The sequence below is a fragment of the Brachyistius frenatus genome, unplaced genomic scaffold, assembly GCF_029030835.1.
Source record: "Brachyistius frenatus isolate BFR_SWC_R1_liver_20210118 unplaced genomic scaffold, ASM2903083v1 Contig_681, whole genome shotgun sequence".
Taxonomy (NCBI): domain Eukaryota; kingdom Metazoa; phylum Chordata; class Actinopteri; family Embiotocidae; genus Brachyistius; species Brachyistius frenatus.
The window spans coordinates 8,152-20,993 of record NW_027211280.1 but is presented as its reverse complement, the minus strand read 5'-3'; the positions used below and the strand labels follow the sequence as shown (position 1 = coordinate 20,993).

The following is a 12,842-nucleotide window of genomic DNA, read 5'->3' as shown; positions in this document are numbered from 1 at the left end:
ATGAGCTTGGCACACCTATTCTTGGGCAGTTTCTCCCATTCTTCTTTGCAGGACCTCTCAAGCTCCATCAGGTTGGATGGGGAGCATCGGTGCACAGCCATTTTCAGATCTCTCCAGAGATGTTCAATGGGGTTCAAGTCTGGGCTCTGCCTGGGCCTCTCAAAGACATTCAGAGTAGTCCCGAAGCCATTCCTTTGTTATCTTGGCTGTGTGCTTCGGGTTGTTGTCCTGTTGGAAGATGAACCTTCGCCCCAGTTTGAGGTCCAGAGCGCTCTGGAGAACGTTTTCATCAAGGATGTCTCTATACTTTGCTGCATTCATCTTTCCCTCCATCCTAACTAGTCTCCCAGTTCCTGCCGCTGAAAAACATCCCCACAGCATGATGCTGCCACCACCATGCTTCACCGTAGAGATGGTATTGGCCAGGCGATGAGCGGTGCCTGGTTTCCTCCAAACATGACGCTTGGCATTCAGGCCAAAGATTTCAATCTTTGTTTCATCAGACCAGAGAATTTAGTTTCTCATGGTCTGACAGTCCTTCAGGTGCCTTTTGGTAAACTCCAGGTGGGCTGTCATGTGCCTTTTACTGAGGAGTGGCTTCCGTCTGGTCACTCTACCATACAGGCCTGCTTGGTGGAGTGCTGCAGAGATGGTTGTCCTTCTGGAAGGTTCTCCTCTCTTCACAGAGCAACGTTGGAGCTGTTAGAGTGACCATCGGGTTCTTGGTCACCTCCCTGACTAAGGCCCTTCTCCCCCGATCGCTCAGTTTGGCCGGGCGGCCGACTCTAGGAAGAGTCCTGGTTCCAAACTTCTTCCATTTAAGGATGATGGAGGCCACTGTGCTCATTTGGACCTTCAATGCTGCAGACATTTTTCTGTACCCTTCCCCAGATCTGTGCCTCGATACAATCCTGTCTCAGAGGTCTACAGACAATTCTTTGGACTTCATGGCTTGGTTTGTGCTTTGACATGCACTGTCAACTGTGGGACCTTATATAGACGGTGTGTGTCTTTCCAAATCATGTCCAATCAACTGAATTTACCACAGGTGGACTCCAATCAAGTTGTAGAAACATCTCAAGGATGATCAGTGGAAACAGGATGCACCTGAGCTCAATTTTGAGTGAATGGCAAAGGCTGTGAATGCTTATGTACATGTGATTTTTTTTTTTTTTCGTTTTTGATTTTTAATAGATTTGCAAAAATTTCAAAGAAATGTATTTAACATTGTCATTATGGGGTATTGTGTGTAGAATTTTGAGGGAAAAAATGAGTTCAATCCATTTTGGAATAAGGCTGTAATATAACAAAATGTGGAAAAAGTGAACCGCTGTGAATACTTTCCGGATGCACTGTAATTGATTTGAAAGTTACATAACTGTTCTGTTAAACTCATCCTCCTGAAGCATCAACCATCCAGCTGAAAGACGACAGTACAACAACTTTCATTCACTTTTTTACTGATATTGAAATCAAATGGACAACAAACACACATGGTCAAGCAACAGCGGGCTATTTTTCTAGTTCTCTTCAAAACCACAACTGTCTAATTTCAGTGACATAAATGTTCTATATACTGTATATATAATGCCTTCTGTATATGTACATAGGTGCACGCATAGAGTACATACACACGCTGTTGACGATAAACACACATACAAACAGGTCACATTTGTTGTAATGACTAGACTTTGTTGAGTTCCTGACTGGATGGAGGAGGAGGAGGGAGGGGGGAGGAGGGGGGCTTTCAAAAGAAAATGCATAGATTGGAAAATTTAACACAGTACACCACAAGCAGGCTCTACACACACAGTTCGATGTACACACACACTGAATTTGGAGTTTTGTCTGAAGAGTTTGGTCCTAAAAAAAAAAAAAAAATGGTAAAGAATGAACGGGGACGCGCGAGTTGATGTATTTGAGGGCAAAAGGTAAATAAAACCACTTCACATGAACCCTCGGAGGTCAGAGGAGGACATAGACGAGTGACCAGTTAAAGAGTTACAACACAGCATCGGGGGAATGATATTGTTAGAGGCCGTGTGAAGCAGGCTGTAGTGTAGCTGAAAGCCTAAACAAACATCAACCCTTCCCTTTTAGTGTCCCAACTCACCACCCTTAAACAACTGTTACACAGAACCACAGACCTGGAGACCTCGTACAGATCTAACTATCCCTGATCTCTTTTTTTTAGACGACAAGGTCAACACATCATGAGGTCTGGATTGGTCTGAGGGAGAGGTGCACACAGGTAAACACCTTTCAGGGGGCGGGAAAATGGTGATTAGGTACATCAAGGCTGATCTCTACAGCCCTGCCAGGAGGAGATAGATGAGGATTGGACCGCTGGCGATATCTATCCGAAAAAAAAAAAACAGGGCTGTGCATGGCAAATGGATGTGGACACGAGGGATGTAAGCCCCCTTAGTCATCAGGATACAATTGGTGGCACCCTAGTAGTTGGGCTGGTTGGTGTGTGTGGTGGAAAAGGGATGATATGGAATGACGCCCTGAGCAGCCACGAGTGCCTAGCGGACTAGCGGGGACTGCTTCAGGGAGATGAGGACGGAGCGCAAGCGGGACACGTCTTTAGCCTGCTTGCTGGACTTGGGGTTGAAGTCGCAGAGCCGAGCCACCCGCTCCCACTCCGTGCCGGGGTTGTTCTCGTCCAGATCTGAAATCATGGCTTCCTCAGCCGCCCTACAGGCAACAGAGAGGAGGACAAGGACATGGAAGAGAGAGCAGTCAGTGGAGGAAGAGGTAAAGTACACACAGATTTACGTGCAGCCCTGAGGAGCTCCTCTGCTGACCACCAACACACAAGTTCTGATGGAAAACTCAAGTCCTTGACTGTTTTCTTGTTTGTTTTTGGCCCCGGCAGTTTTGACTCGACTGTATCCGACTTATTTGTCAGACCACGCTGGCATGTCTGGCATCAAGGTCTGAGTTTTTTTTTCATGGTCTTTGGCTGCGTTGTTGGTCCAGCAGAGCCGTCCTCAGGGTAGGACAGTCCAGTCACCACGAAGAAACACCCATCTGTCTTCACACCCACAAAGAGAAACGAGCTCTAACTGAAGTCATTACCTGTGGCATGCCCCCAACTCTGTTTACACATTACAGTACAGTCGCCTGTATTCTTAACTCTCCACAACAGTAACGGGAGGTACATACACAACACTGACAAATCCAAAGAGAAAGTAAACTTAAGCTAAAAATAAAACAATAACTGTAAAATCTGATAAGCATTTTTGGTTGGTTAAAGATGCAGTTCTGTTCAGAACTGGGGGGGGAAGGGAAGGGGGAGTTTGCCCACACCCTCACACTTCAACTTGCCCGGTGTTTGCATATTTACAACGTTCTCTTTCAACAAGAACAAAGTATAGTGATAATGATCTCATCTGAATACTTGTCCTGGATTAAAAAAGAAGAACAGGAATGGCAAGTTCTGCTTGCTTGTTTTTAACCAAGCTCAAAAGAACTGGAAGCACTACGGGGCCTCAGCCATGCAGTTTGCTGCAGCAGAAAGGCAGGCTCTCCGGCAGTTGTGGCAACGAATGTGGATACTCTTGATTTCATGTGTCGCAAGTGTGGAACAGATAACGCCCTACCGGTAAAGGCTGCTGTATTTTTGCACCATCTACAAAACCAAAAATTACATTTACACTAAAAAAAGGACTTACCACATACTCCAAATTAAAAGAACAAACTTAAAATGGATCAATGCCACTATCACAAGACATTTTAGGAGATGCAAGCCACAGATTATTGGCTAAACAAATAGAAGTTCTCACCACACCCCATCCACAAGCAGAATAGTAATCCCACTGCCATACTTGAGTTCTAATAACATCACTTTTCTAGTTCCCTCCCCAACGGCAGGCAGGAACTGAGCTACGGACTACGACATGGTACACAAAGCAAAATGGGGGATGAAAAGCAAATGAATATTCACTGTCACAACCATCTACAAATACACAAGGGACTAGGAAGGACCACGACATCAAAGAGGGGAAATTATACCAAACGTCTATCTAGGCAGCGGATTAAACTGTCGGACTAATAAACTGCCACACACATACAAACATATACACACACACAGAACTGCATCTATCTCCTGTCAAAAAAAAAATTAAGTACTTGGAGGTTCTGGGGTTTTATGTTTTTACTTAACTGGTCTAGGCGGTAGCAAGGATGGTTAATGTGTGTGCTTTAAGGTGCATAGGAAAAGAAAACAGGGAGAAACAGTTTCACAAGTCAGAATTTAGAAGCGAGATAAGAGAGAGAGAGGGAACGAAATAAAAGACAACAAAAATGAGCTCAATGCAGATGTTGAAAGCCGGCATGCAAAAGCAACAGTTCTTTTTCATTTGTTTCTCTTACAAAATGATTCGTGTGCAGCCTTTGGTTTGAGGAGGACAGATCTCGGCAGATGTTTCTGTCAAGTTACAAACTCCAAGGACATTATGTCCTCTGGTCTTATTTATAAAACTGGGCTGATTACCTTTTAATGTCGTTAAAAATACAAGAACTACATCGCCCAAGTAATATCCAAAACAATATAATGGCCAAAAGCCCTCCTTGTTTATCTTTACAATTTACTTCTCTCCTTTTGGAAATAATGTGGCCAATTTGGAAATTTTCCTGAAAAGTTTGCGGGCATTGACAAGAGCTCATTCTGTTCGGACACTTTTTAGTTTCTGTGTGGGAAGTGATGTTTAAATGATTCAAGGCCACTTCCTGGACATTTAGAAGTGAGGCCCTCAGAGTGCCCGTCTGCATGAAGGAGGAGGAGGATGTTTGATTAAGATCTATTCCGCACCAACAGCGCTCAGGCTTACATTTGTTTCTGTGGTATCGGGTGATATGAGACAACCATGACAGCTGCCTTGAGGTGCGCACATTTTGATTGTTGAATTAACACGATGAAAAACCTCTTCCCTCAATCCCACCCCCCTGCTGCCATGGAAACATGAGCATGTGAACATTGGTATTAAGTTACAAACACAATTGAAATGCGAAGCCAGTTTTCAGAACAGCTCATCGATCAATTAAAAAAGGCGATGCCAAAAAACAAAAACAAAAAAAAAAGAAGTTACCAGGCAACATGTTAAACTACTCTCATCATACATGATAGATTCAAAATACTCCACATGAATACAAGCTTATTAATATACAAGTTGATGTGAGGTTTCCCTTTTTGAGATTGAAATCCAAAGCTGATACACAAGAAGAAACAAAACATGTCCACCACAATGCAGGCTGATGGATATCCCCAAATAATTTGATATCAAAACCAAAGGCTGCACAGCTCAGGCTACTAGATAGCTATGGGCACTTTAGCATGTTATCCTATAGGACAGCACTCGCTACAGAGCAACTCATATTCTAATAGAGCATGAACACAGTTGAGTTTGAAGCAGTTGTGTATTCATGACATGACAAGTGGTGCCAGAAATCAAATCTAGCTGCATGTTCACTCGTAGCACCAACCGTGATAAAAGCAGATACATTGTGTTGGAGCTCACGGTGCGTCGATGAGGAACTGGGAAGTGGGAACGTTTCAACGTCAGAGTGGGAAAATACGCCCGAACGCTGGTCGAACTGGAGATCCCACTAGGAAAGTGGGATGTTTCTGAGAGCTCAGATAAGAAGGTTTTACGTCACTTGGCAGCGTTTGCGGTGAAAGGAAGAAATGTATTGGATCCAAACCTCTGGTTAAATCGCCAGACTTTGTTAGCATAGCCAACCTAGTTTGCTGGCCGTGTTAAAACACAGTACATTGAAAGATGAAGAAATATTGTGTGCAGATAATATTGACCTGCTGAGCTCCATTTGGTCCCTGTGATAGTCTGTATGGATGTTGACGAGGTAGTTTGTTTCTGTATTGTGAGTTTGTGTTCGGGCCCGTTTTTTTGTTTTTGTTTTTTTTAATGCTTCCAACTCGAAAGTGGGACGTTCCCAAATGGAAACTTTCTCACTTCCCTGCCGCCTGAACGCACAACTAACATACGAGATGTCAAGACATCTGCATGTTCAAGAAAACCAAATTCCAAACGGTTTAATGCTACCTGGAAATGATTTCCAGAACAACTTAACCAAAACCACAGAAACAAAGCCGGAAAACTCTTTCTCGAGAAGTGATTGATTAAAGTTAGTATTGAGTTTTCTGCAGCCAATAAAAAAAAAACAACAACTACAAAACAAACTCAAAAGGTATCAACTCGGTGATTAATGCAAGCTCAGCACATTGTGCTGTAAAATCCTATCTTACGATATCCACTTCTCTCAAGATTAAAAAAAGAAAGTTTAGGTGACACTCACATGAACAACACGTCCAATTATAAACACACAAATGCTTCAAACAGATCTATAAGCATCCTACTCCTGAATAACATGTAGATTAATTCAAGAGAAAACAACATTTACAAGCGTGTTCAGTAAAACAAAACACTTCCTGGTAAATTTTAGAACATTAATGTAAGCAAGTGTTAATTGTTGGAAACTTATGAAATGTATTTGCTGAAATGACTTCAAGGGAAGATAGCAGGGAAGTGAGTCATGAATGAGAACGTAACACGGACACAGTTATGACAGAATTAATATGATTTTGATGATGTGGCTGATGAGCTGCAGCGGGTGTGTGCTTGCATGCAGTTGTTCTTTTTACTGAAGTGTCCTGACAGCCATCCACTCACAGATGACATGCAAACATATGAAGCTAAAATGAGTATCGCACATTGTATTTGAACACACACAAAAAAAAAAAAGCTAGATGGGTAAAGTAATAAATTATAAATCCTGGCTGATAAATGTGGTTCACTGAAGATGGAAATAAAACATGTCAGCACAGAGATGTAATCAATGCCCTAACTAATGAGATGAAGATGCTGTCAATAATTGATGGGAATGGAGAAAACAAAAGCAAAAAAAAAAAAATGTAGAAGGAGGATGTTAGTTGGAGCAACATACACATAACCAATGAGCTCAGAGAAGGGCTGCTTGTAGAAGTCTTCATCCAGCACCCTGGACAAACATCCGCCCAAACGACAAGAGCAGCAAGAAGGCAGGAGAGAAGAGAAACAGCGGTAAAAGGGAGGAGAGGATGGAAACACAAGCATTATAGGTTAGCACATAGTCGTGAGCTCAGGCGTATAATCAAAGGCTCGGGTTTTTTGAAAGGACGTTTAAATGCAGTGGCGGGAGGTTTCAGAGAATCAGGGAGGCTCTCGGCTCATGGATTCATTTGATTTATGGTTAATTTATGGATGACAGGAGTCCGTGTAGTTTTCGGTCAATATATTTCACCGTACAAAAACAAGTTATTATTGATTAGTTCTGAAAATGATAATAATGAAAACATTTGTTAGTTGCAGACCAAACTCCCACAAAGAGTTCTAAAAAGTTCTCTCTTTTAACAAAACTAACACACAAACAGAGTTCTGGTGAGCGCACAGTGTCACAGATGAGTGGGGAGTCATAGCTGCGGCTAGTTTATTATTGATAAGGCAGCAGGGCTACATTACAGCACAGGAGACATTGAGACTTCAATCTTGCCATTTTACCACGCGTCTCAGTCGGCCTATAAATAGACATGATACGAATATAAACATGTCAGTCCGACGGAGTTTCATTATTAACTAGTCAAGACAAACTAACTAAATCCACACTCGGAGCGCAAATAATATTGTGTCAACTATTTAAATCAATTTATGAAAATTATGGGAAAAAAAAGGAAAAAAAAGTCCCCTCTCACAATTATAGTTTACGTTACAGAGTGCCTATCTGTGTGTGTGTTTTTTTTAAAGACCATAAGCATCAAGACTAAGTAAGACCATACATCAATGTCGTTTGGAGTGTTTTTCTTTAGTTTCTGTTGACATTAGCTGCACTAAAGATACATTTTTAAATTGTCCAAACAAGGTCAGCACATCGGGGTTGTTTGCTACATAAAACTACCTCAGTTTGCCACAATTCAAATAACAGCAAGCTAAAGCCAGAGTGTCGGATCCCTGCACATCGTATCTCCCACTCTGCAGTCACTACACTGTTTGTCCTGGGATCTGTCAGTTAGACAGTTTTCAGTCCTTCATCTCTGCCAATGTATGAAAACGGAGGCAGAGTAATTCCAAAATAATAATATAAGTCCAATAAAATAGTTACTTTTAATGTCTTTAACTACATCCAGTTTACAGGAAGCTCTAACTATAGGAGGGATTTAGTTAACTATAGCCTAATCTAAAGGTGTTAAAACTGAACTTAAGAAAGACTACTGTGTGCTATGTATGAACATGAGGAGATGTACACCCTGACACAGTAGTACATGTTGCTGGGCCAATGCATCGGAGTACATTAAATCATGGAGGGCCGGATTGACCCGAGGCTGCTGAACAGAAATTTTGAATAAACATAACCTGAAAACAGTATACGCGTGTGTCGCCGTATTATCGTGTTCTTGGTTCCTCTCGGGGCCCCCTGATGGAAACGGCTGGTTTTCACATTATGAACGAGTGGACAGAAGAAATAATAACTGGAGAGATTGTGTTTCTGGACCCTGTTTCTGGGTGGATCGATTTCTGTTCCTCTTTGAGCCAAAACATCCAGCCCAACCGTCGTATTTAGTTGTTCGCTGACCTGCTGCTATCATTTAACAACTTTTAAAACGGTATGTGTAAATCTTCGCAGTTTGTTTTGTACCATTATGCTCTCTTTTTGGTAACATCAACCCTCCTACCATTTCCATTCATCTTCTGTCCGGTTTCACGCCTCCAAGAAGCCAGTACCTGTTATTGGTTTTGGTTTTCTCCAGCTGCTCGTTCTGCCTGGCGTGCCACTCCTCCAGCTCCACCTTGGCCTTCTCCTTCCACTCCGACTCCTGCTTGCGAGAGTTAGCATCTGCAGCGGGAGATGATAAAGGTACGAGAACAGAAATAATTAACGAGCGACAAGACAGATGGAAGAATAAACACAACAGCGGAGGACAGTTGTCAGGAGGGACTGATAGAAAAATCAAGAATTCAAGGGAGGAAGAATTCTTGACTCCAGTGTTTGGGTCAAATACGTAAAAAAAAAAAAAAAAAAAGGTGTTACGTTTGAATCTCTGACACTTCCCATATATCTACACACCTTTATCTCAGAAAGTATTGGTCTGTCCGATACCCTTATAAACATGTTGTGCTCTGTACCCACCTAGCACCTCCAGCCTCTCTCTTTGCTCCTCCCTCCACTTGCGTAGACTCTCAGGTTCGGCCTGCAGTCGGTCTGCACTGGAAATTGCTGCATAGGCGTCTGACGGTCCATTGCTTTCCTGAGAAACAAGTGTGATAATAGATAGTTAACTGTGTTACTCCGCAGATAAACATTTTATCATTGACGTTTATTGAGACATGGTCGAAAGAAACGTTCAGTCCTTCATCTGTAATTATTCAATGATTCATCTGTCTATCGTCTGAAAGTTGCAAGCGCATTTGGAATCAGCTCTTTTTTTGTCTTGATTTCAACATACATGCAGTCATCTGTCTTTAAAAGGGAGGTTCTGTCTTTGCCAGAAAGAAATCCTGACAGTGCTAAGAGGAAGAAATGTTGCAGTGACAGCACAGGAAAGGGAAGCTGAAGTGACTAGAACAGCGAGATACTCAAACCTCAGGAGGTTGATATTAAAGACACGCTCCAACAAAGTTCAAAGATAATCAGGACTTATCCCACATCGACACTTAAATATGACATATACTTTGTATACTGTATACAATGTCAGGAGTGTAGAATTGATGTTTGAAATGCACACAGTATGCTGAGCAAATCTCAGTACCCCACTTAATTCAATTGAGGGACTAAAACTAGCAATAACTGGTGACAACACTAAAATGAAGCGAGATGGGCAAAGAAACATGAATAGTACAAGAATCAGACAGCTTTTACACCAAGATTATGCAAAAATCTTTGAGTACTTCCTGTAGTTAAGCTGTACTATGTGTGGTTATAACTGATATTTCAGCTGCACTCACTTTTAGATTTAGCGCTTAATATGGGGGTGTATATATATATATATATATATATATATATAATCTGTCAGTGTACCATCAATTCTCCCATTTAGTGACCCAAAAATCAAAGATACGTGTACATTCTCCCTTTTTACACAATAACTCAAGGGTGGGAGATATGGACCAAATCAAATATCACAATAGTTTTTAGCAAATACCTCCATATTATTTGGGATTACTTCATTACACGTTTACAGGATACGATGTTTTCATAAATAATCATCAGTATTGCGATTTAATGACTAAGTGGGGGAAAAGGCAAATAATAGAGCAGCTTCAGACTGCAATGCAGCCTTTAAACCAAGCAAAGACCACAATTATGCCATATCACAATACCCAATATCTAAGACGATATCGAAACTCATATTACAAGCTGTACACCAAATACAGAGTGAGATTACAAGAAGTATTACCCCATGAAGATCTCCATTGACAGCACCATCTGTAAAATAGATTAAAATAGCCGTTACAAATAAAGCAGGCAACTAAATCCACAAACATGTTTTCTAAACCTCTGTCTTGGCCAAATAAGTTTTCTTTACTTTCTGTCATTTCTTAAAAGATTTCTATACACACACACATATTTCATAATGTGACATGTCAGCATTTGTACCCGACTACAATTGCTAAACCACACAGCAACGGTGCGGCTTCGAGTAAATGAGGCAAGTCAGGCCAAAGGTTTATGAAGCTCTACCAATTTCCTCTTGAGGCTGGAAATTCAGCTGAAAGAAACAGCTGCAGCTCCCTGCAGTAAGTGGAGCTGGTCAAGCTGAATATTTGTGCGCCATCTGCCTCAGGACTACCTTTATCTCAGCCACACTGGGTGCCACCTTGTCCATAGTTTTTTTTCATCCTTAAATGTTTCATTGTGCAATAACTTGAGAGTTTCCATTTATATTAAAATGTTTGACGTTTAAATCGTGTATTTATTCATTCATGCTGCTTCTTCATTTCATCTCTCTCTCTCTATTCTTACACAGATGATTGTGACACATAGTCCAGTGTAGCTGTGCAAATGGCAAAAATTAAAAATAAAAATCTCCTAAATCTTGAATGGTAAGCAATGAATGACGCGGCCAACAACGGTAGAGCTGATATTATCAAGACAGCTTAATTCATTTGGGGGAAAAGCTAGAAAACGCTGGCACCATCCCACTATTAACACCGGAGGGGGGGAAAAAAATTTAAAAAAATGATTTCAACGTTTAAATTTAACGCGTTTATTTGTGATTTTTTTAAAAAAAGTACGTTGACAAGAGGGTAACGTTACCGTTAGCTCACTCGGCTAATCTGCCAGCTCAGCTAGCGTTAGCGTTAAACTTCAGCGACCATTTAAGGGGCGAATTGTCCGTTTTAGCGTCAGGCACAATTTCTGAAGATGGAAAGATGAGTCGTAGACAAGGCTTTGAACAGAGGCGTCACACTCACCGGTGGAGTCTCCGAGTGACGAGGGGACATCTCCGCCGTCCAGGATGCTGAAGCCTTCGTCGTTTTCAATCCCTGCGATTTCGCTCTCCTGCTGGGCCAAAAAAGCGGCGGCGGGGTCCTCGTCCGAGCCGACACCATTTCCAGCGGGTGGCGCGTTCAGCATGTCAAAATCATCCATGTTGTGCGTACTTGTGGGAGGATGAACGTGTAAAGGGGGGGGGGGACAAAAACAAAAATAGGCGAGCAGGTGTAGCAGCAGTTCACCGAAAACCGACCAGCTCAATGGGAAGAAGGACGAAGGGGAATAAAAAAAAAAAAAGATAACAGTAAAAGCTACCGAAGCGGAAACGGAAGAATGACCAATCACAAACCGGTATGAGTGAGTGATCGTTCTGATTACCAATCATAAAACAGCTGCCTCAAAATTGGACCAATCAAATCTTTGAACCCTCTCATACGGGTCCCGTGACCTGCTACGTGCTGCTGTCAACTGAGAAAAATCCGCAGTGTAAGCAAAGACTGTATATAAAGGAGTCTGAGATTATCATATTTATCTACTGCACTGTTAATGGATATATATTACCATGGGCTTTTTTTAAAATTTATTTCTGTGTATGGGTATTCTTTTGTCAACAAAAATAAACAAATTGTGAATATAAATCCATAAATATACATATGTATATTGAACATAAATGGATAAAATCAAGATACAAATTATTTACCACGACTACTAAGAGTTGCTGTCTTGTTGTCAAATTAATCATATTAACAATAACGGAATAAAAATAAATATAATATTTTTTTTTTAAACAGTCCCATTTTTATTATCTTAATACAGTTTTTTCTTCTCCATATCTGTTTGACTCTTTACAAACCTTCAGGGAAACATCCCTACACCTTGATGCTGCCAGTATCATGCAACATGGTGGGAATGATGCTTCAAATGATATGCAGTGTTTCCTTCACAAACACAATATTGCTTTAGTGTGATAATCAAAAAGCTTAATTTTCATCTCAATTGCAGAATCCTCCTGTACTTTACTTAAAACCTTAAGACATGTCAAACACTAGCTGGGTTTTTAGATTTCTCTGTTGTTGACAGTTGTGTCCAGTCTGAGCATACTGTCACACTTGTTAATTATTAACAATTCTGACCTTCTCAAAGGGCTCAGGTGGCGAGCAAGCAATCACCTGACTCAAGGTACGCAGCTAGAAGCAAATGCATTGGGTTTAAAACATGAGAACATCAGAGCGAGTCATCGAGCACTTCAACTATTGAAGCACTCACTGCTACATGTCACGTGCAACATGACAACACCTGTAATAGGTAGCCATGACTTCAAAATAAAAGTCCCTGTTACACTACTTTTC

At 41.4% G+C, this 12,842-nt stretch overlaps 1 protein-coding gene across 3 annotated transcripts; it reads right to left on the bottom strand.

Moving 5' to 3' along the window:
* Positions 1-1,443: 1,443 nt before the first annotated feature.
* Positions 1,444-11,785, bottom strand: clta (clathrin, light chain A). 3 transcript variants are annotated; one of them, XM_069688698.1, is made up of 7 exons: positions 11,472-11,785; positions 10,454-10,482; positions 9,187-9,304; positions 8,781-8,892; positions 6,970-7,023; positions 4,172-4,207; positions 1,444-2,700 (listed from the first exon to the last, which is right to left on the bottom strand). In XM_069688698.1, exons 1-7 carry the CDS (start codon positions 11,647-11,649, stop codon positions 2,529-2,531), a joined length of 699 nt encoding a protein of 232 aa, XP_069544799.1. In that variant the 5' UTR covers positions 11,650-11,785; the 3' UTR covers positions 1,444-2,528. The 3 variants fall into 3 exon arrangements, with proteins under 3 accessions (XP_069544799.1, XP_069544800.1, XP_069544801.1); XM_069688699.1 differs by lacking the exon at positions 4,172-4,207; XM_069688700.1 differs by lacking the exons at positions 4,172-4,207; positions 6,970-7,023.
* Between the last annotated feature and the right edge of the window lie 1,057 nt (positions 11,786-12,842).

Excerpts from the sequence above, each read along its gene's own strand:
- clta (XM_069688698.1), bottom strand. The coding sequence starts at position 11,649 with ATGGATGATTTTGACATGCTGAACGCGCCACCCGCTGGAAATGGTGTC. Across the intron at positions 10,483-11,471 it reads GTCACTCGGAGACTCCACCG|ATGGTGCTGTCAATGGAGAT; the intron begins GTGAGTGTGACG and ends TCTATTTTACAG. Across the intron at positions 7,024-8,780 it reads AAAACCAAAACCAATAACAG|GGTGCTGGATGAAGACTTCT; the intron begins GTACTGGCTTCT and ends ATGTTTGTCCAG.